At 40.6% G+C, this 6,559-nt stretch overlaps 1 protein-coding gene across 2 annotated transcripts in view; it reads left to right on the top strand.

The window, feature by feature from the left end:
* Positions 1 to 5,507, top strand: part of ITGB6 (integrin subunit beta 6) — a 73,035-nt gene extending 67,528 nt beyond the window's left edge. For both annotated transcript variants that reach the window (XM_006083221.3, XM_023745623.1), the window contains one exon: positions 3,389 to 5,507. In XM_006083221.3, coding sequence (XP_006083283.1) covers positions 3,389 to 3,487 — 99 coding nt within the window. In that variant the 3' untranslated portion in view covers positions 3,488 to 5,507. The remainder of the gene's footprint in view (positions 1 to 3,388) is intronic.
* Positions 5,508 to 6,559: the final 1,052 nt, after the last annotated feature.

Consider the following 6,559-nt stretch of genomic DNA (forward strand, 5'->3'; position numbering starts at 1 on the left):
CTAGTCTTCAAAACTCAGGGGACCTCCATACACCACAGAGGTAGTTGGGTCTCCTGACTCCAAAGGTGACAGAGCTGAGGATGAAAAAGAGTTTCATTCTTGCCTCCTGGAGCATGTCATCATAGCCATAAAGAAAGGTTACCTTTTACTACTTTTAAAAATAACACCCACATCCACATTCCTTATGAAAACAGAAAGGGGAGATATTTAAATTCATCTTTGATTAGACATTTTTTCCCTAGGATGACAAGTCATTAACTAGAGGCAAAGAATGTTCAGTGTGACATTTCTAGCAGTCATGGATTGATTTCATACTGTACTAAACAAATCAGGTCTGCATTTGGCAGTTAGGCAATCATTAAGAGAGCTGTGGGTTATGACAGAGAGCTTTCTTATTACCACTTTTTCAAGCTCTAAAAATGTGCCGTTGCATTTGCAGAATCTACAGCCTAAATTATTACCCCCAGATGCCTGGGGGAATTAGCTTAGTCACCCCAGATGGTTGGGGGAAACACAACCTTGTCTAAGGGAAGGAGTGCAGACTCGCCTGAAATGGAACCAGACACAAGCCTGTGTCTCAGCTGAAACTCTTTTGTGGGAAGTTGCCACCTGCGTGGCACTAGAAGAGGCAGTGTCAGACATTGGCACACTTCCTGCTGTCAGCAAAACCCGAGCTGAGCTCATTCTGCTGAGCTCCGAGCATCAGTTGAGGGCAGGAAACACTCCCCCCTCCCCGATAAATACTTGCTCTTTCTCCACTTTTAAATTTCCACCTTACCCTCCTACTACAGTGGGGTCTGCTTTATCCACCATCACCTATTAGCGTGCCCAGGCCCTATAACTAGCTTTGCAAGAGACTCCCAAAATATTGTAGGCCTGAATAAATGAAGTTGCTTTAAAAATATAGAATGAAAACCACACAATTAAAATTACACATTCAACTGTCTACAAAATAACATGTGTAATCAATCAGTCAATCGCAACTCATCATCTCCTTTGTAGGGCATACAAATGACATTTAGCGTGAGATGGGGTGAATTTCAATTTGTTTGACATGATATGGGATGGGGCCCCCAAGAGAGTTCCTCGCCCTTCGCTGATCCAAGCTGGCCCTTCTCACAGCCATTTACTCTGAATTTCAGAGTACATTGTCTTCTCCCTAAGCCACCCTCTTCCTCCAGGCTGGTGGCCCTACTTATTATCCTCACTCTGCTCTTCTTATTTTTCCATCTTTCCTCTTCAATTCGTTTCTTATTCTTCTGTAACTAACTTAAACTGAATAGCATATAGTCTCTTAAACTTAATAGAATTCCATGTATTTTTGTTTGCAATAATATTCTACCTGCGTCTAAGAACACATTAGCATGCTCTTCACAGTCCAAATTTCAAATTCTTATGGAAGCAGGACTAAGTAAGAACTGGAGGGCCCTCAGATTTATCCGGGCTGACCTCAGGAGCAGAGACAATATGCTGACTTAGCCTTCACTCCTCATCCACCACCAAGGAGCCTCTTTTCTGTTTGCCCTCATTACTGAGATAGCATCTCACGCCAAAGGCCTGAGCAAAGGTGACATGTTACTCAGTCTGCGGTCAGGCCACTGGCTCTGGGCAACAGAGAAACAGGTGCAGGTGTTATTCCTCCTCAAAATGAAGACACTGTGGTGAATCCAAGGGCAACAGGTGGGAGAGACCAGGGAGTATTTTTCATTTTATTGAGGTCTTCTAAGAGCTGAGAGAAATGTACTTAGAAAGCCAATATAATCATGTTTTTTCAGATCTATGCCTGGAAATTGCTACCATTTCTACAGTTCATGAAATAAGGAGACCAAAGTATAAGATTTATCAATTTGGAGGGTCTGAGATGATATGTGGACTCCATGCATACTCAGAAATAGGCTTGGGAATGTTCAGAGTACCAAAACCCTGGGGGGAAATATCTTTATTACACTCTCCAGGACATAAAAGGAAAGGAAGTTCCAAATATAAAGAAGAGCTATAAGTTAGAGCTAGTAAGAGACAGCATTTATTGGGAACTGTGTGCCAGGCACTGTGCTAAAGTACATTACCTCGTAGATAAGGCAAGCATTTCGGCAATCTCTCTTATAGGTAAGGTCACCAAGGCTTGGAGTTGCTTAAGTAAGGTCACATAGTGCTGCTGGATTGAACCCAGGCTGTCTGACACCTGAGCCTGTGTGGTCAACCTTGGAAAGAAGGAGAAAATAGACTGTACCTTACCCAGACATCTTGTGCCTGCCAGGAGCAATTAAACCAAAGAAGAGAAATAGAAGGAACAAGCTTGGCATTTCTTTAAACACCTAGAGAGCGTTGGTCCTTCTGGTCCTGGTGTCAGCCCCTGGAAACACACCAACAGCCCAAACAGCACAGCTGAATTATCCAGGCATCAGTACCCCACCTCTCACTGCCCCAAGGGCATAAGCATCTTGCCCAACCTGCCTTGGGACCTGTGCTCCTTCACGAGTCCAGTGTCGCAAACACCCGACTTGTGACCCTGATTCAAACACTAGTTTACAAAAGCCACCTGGTTCTTTCTCGATCCTGAGCAGGCAGTCACTGTCCTGGGAATCTTTCTCTGCTTCTCCCAAGCAACTAGTCGCTCCTCTTTCCGAATTTTGATCTCATTTTAGCAAGATTATTTGTGCCTTTGTTTGATGCCTTTCACCAGAAACACATTTCCTTTTTTTTTTTTAATATATCTATTTTTATTGATTTCAGAGAGGAAGGGAGAGGGAGAGTGATAGAAACATCAATGATGAGAGAGAATCATTGACCGGTTACCTCCTGCATGCCCCACACTGGGGATCAAGCCCACAACCAGGGCATATGGCCTGACAGGGAATCAAACTGTGACCTCCTGGTTCATAGGTGGATGCTCAACCATTGAGCCACACCAGCCTACCCAGAAACAGATTTCATAAAAGCAGGTACTACTGTGTCATTCATCTTTGTATGCTCACTTTTTTCATTTTTTACTTTACATTTCACTGTGAGTCATCTATTGGTTCATTCTATTCATTCAATAAATAACCGAATGCTTACTCTGACATGGGCACTGTTTTTAGTGCTAATAAAATAGCAGTGAATAAAACAGCTAAAGTCTTGTTTTCCATCAATAAATTAGTGCATTTCCAAAAAGGGTAAGATTTTTAGAATACACACACGGGGCTAGTTCTGCATCATAAAAAATAAAATGAAGATGAATTAATTTTAAAACACTAAGAGTATAACATCAAAATTATTCAAATGGCTTTCAGGATTGAAACTGACTCTCTTTTCCCAATTGGTAATGTACAATGAAATTATTTAGATACGTTAAAACAGTGTAATAACAAAATGTACTTTCATTTGAACCTCCTTTTTTATTTTTTAGGGAACCAATCCACTGTACAGAGGCTCCACCAGCACCTTTAAAAATGTAACCTATAAACACAGGGAAAAACAAAAGGTGGACCTTTCCACGGATGGATAGAACTACTTCATGCACAAAATATGTCTGTTTCACTGATATGAAATGTTAATGCACTGCTTAATTTTTCTTTCTTTTTTGCTTCAAAATGAGCTTGGTTTAAGATAATAATAGGTCATTTGGAGATCAGTCATTCTCTGTATGAAGGTTAGAGACTATGTTGGCAGGTTCAAAATAATCAAGAAGAGAAATACCTTAGCAAAGGGGTGACTTTGGGGATCATTTGAGGAATATTCACTCTGTTGCATTAATGCCTCAAAAAATCATCAAAATGATTCATGGGAGCCTGATCTGCATTTGAAAAATGTTTGAAATTAGAATCTCATTTATATCCAGAATATAGCTACCTGAGGTCTTTGTCTCGGCCAAGTCACAAGGCCCATATGTTCCCATTACATACGCACATTTGCCAACTTATTCCAAACTTTTAGTAAATGTGCCTTTCCTAAAGGAGGATTTTTTTCTAAGAGATTCTGATTTTACTTCAGCTGAAACAATGCAATTCTCTAAAGAAATCCCAAATGTAAGAATGAAAATTAAGTGTTAATTACTGTGGATTTGTCTGAACCTAAAAGTCAGATACACAAATAAGTGTTTTATTTGTTTTGCAGATGAGGAAGAAGTAATTTATAATTTTAGGAAGTCACCAGTAAAAAACAAAAATAACAAGCCTATCATTTAGATTATTTTCAGTTACTTACCCCAAAATAATCTTCTGCACTCAGATCCCCTCCAGATTCTGAGTTTTCAAACTATTGCTTCTCCCAAATTTCTCAATCCATTTTACTCAGTTTCACAGTCTTCTAACCCCTGTAATTGCCATATGAAAGTTTTAATTTCTCGTTAAGGAATTACTTTAAATGGTTAGTTTATTCAACAAGAGCTCCAATATTACAAAAGGAACAACATTTTAAGTGGTTTTAAATCAAGCACATCGAGAGTACAAAAGTCCCTCGTTGAGTAATGGGTTTCTTTACCAATATTCTCTTCCCACTTGCATAACATAACTTGACATTTCAGCTGCATATGGTAAATATGCATGATATATTTACTTTAAAAAGTAAGATTTTACTTGTAAAATACATGGGGGTGATTAGGGATCCTTAGATTGACTGAAGAGATGGACACTGCAAAATAACATTTCTTAGAGTAAATACTACTTTACAAAGCACGTTCTTCTTCTCTGATCCTCGTAAGGAAGCTAGGGTTCAGAGAGTAAGTAGAACTGGTCCACAATCCAGATCTTCTAGCTCCAAACCATGTCTTCTTTCCACAGCATGAGGCTGACTCCTTAGTCAGTGAAATGATAGAAAGATCTTGTGTGTTAAACAGCAACTATCATTTGCTGGACAGAACATACAGCATTTAGACTACTGGATTGCAGGTGAAGTCTTGTACTTTTGTGCCCTGTTTATTACCTTTGAGTAAATTCCAATGTGAAGTCTTTTGCTACGTGAGGAGTTCACTCTGTAATGGAGGCTTCATGCTTCTCCACTGAATTGGAGCAGATTACTCTATGGTAAATTCCATCAGTCTTACAGGTAGATCTGTACACACTGATTACTTTGAGACTTTATTTCTGGTTTCTTAATAACTCAGGTAAATCTCACACTTGTGGAGTACGCAGCTATGGTAAAAAAAAATGACTAAGCAATCACGCTGGAAACCTGAAGGGCTGACGTGCCCCCTACTTCCCGACTGAAGCCCACAGTCTGGGGGAAATCTAGAGCAACAAGGAAGTTGCAATTCTGATGGCACAACCGTAGTATTCACCTCGACATGTGACATTTCTGTATTATTACTGGAATGGGATTTTAGAAAATGTAAGTTTTCCTCCTGTGTATATATAGAGAAGAATTTGCTATTTGTCTGAATACTGTTTTGACCCAGGGCTGGACCTTGAAAAGGCCAAAACATTAACAGTAGTACTTCTGTTCACTGAAGAGTTATGTTACATGAAGATAAAATGGGTTTTGTAAGTTGTTTTATTGTATTTTGTGTTGACATAAATAAACATGGTAATTTAAACAATGAGCCGTAGATGGTCGATAATTCCTTTTATTTACTTGCTACAAAACCCTCTTCTTGGATTTCTGGATCCCTGTGTGACCTGCTCTGACCGCCTTGCTGATCTGTCTGGGGCCAAGGAGAAGAGGAGAAAGAGGCAGCCACAGGACACAAGAGACAGCAGAAAACAGGCTGTAATTTGCTGCCTGGTTATAACACTCCCATTATGAGGCCTTTTAAAACAGGCCTGGACGTTACCCCGTATTTTGTGAAAACAGGGTTAATGTTATGGGTTGAATTGTGGTCCCCACCCTAAAACGCATATACTTCTGAGGCCCTAACCCCCAGTACCTCAGAATGTGACTGCGTTTGGACATACGGTATTTAAAGAGGTAGGTAATTAAGTTAAAATGAGATCATCAGGTTGGGCCCTGATCCGTGATGGTTGGTACCCTTATAAGAAAAAGAGATTAGGATACAGAAGTGCACAGAGGGAACACCACACAGAGGCACCGGGGAGGAGGACAGCCATCTACAAACCAACGAAAGAGGCCTCCACAGAAGCCAGTGCCTTGATATGGGTCTTCCAGCCTCCAGAACTGTGAGCAACTGCATTGCTGTTGTTTGAGCCATCCACACTGTGGTGCTTTGCGTGGCAGCCCTAGCGTGCTAATGCGGGCAGGTGGTGCCATTTTTCTGGACATCCATTTGGCAGATTCCATGGCGCCATGCTTGTTTTCCTAATCAAAACAAACAAACAAACAAAAAACAGAGAAAGGCCAAATACTAACAAAAAAGTCAGCCTAGAAAAAGTCATGTCTTAGAAAGGCCCATTCCTACAAAAGGAAAGAGAAAGTTAGGTCAAGGGTAATTTTGTGCTGAAACACACTAAGGCTGGAGGTCTGGAAATCCACAAACCGCCCCCATTTTGAGGAACACGAAGAAAGTCACTTTTCTCCTTTATTTTTCCACCTGTAAGATGGTGCCAATGCCTGTCTCTTTTAGGAACTCTAACAATACCTGACACCCAGCAGGGGCTCAATAAAGTCATTCACTCAGTATTTGTAA

The sequence above is a fragment of the Myotis lucifugus genome, unplaced genomic scaffold (genome assembly GCF_000147115.1).
Source record: "Myotis lucifugus unplaced genomic scaffold, Myoluc2.0 scaffold_5, whole genome shotgun sequence".
Taxonomy (NCBI): domain Eukaryota; kingdom Metazoa; phylum Chordata; class Mammalia; order Chiroptera; family Vespertilionidae; genus Myotis; species Myotis lucifugus.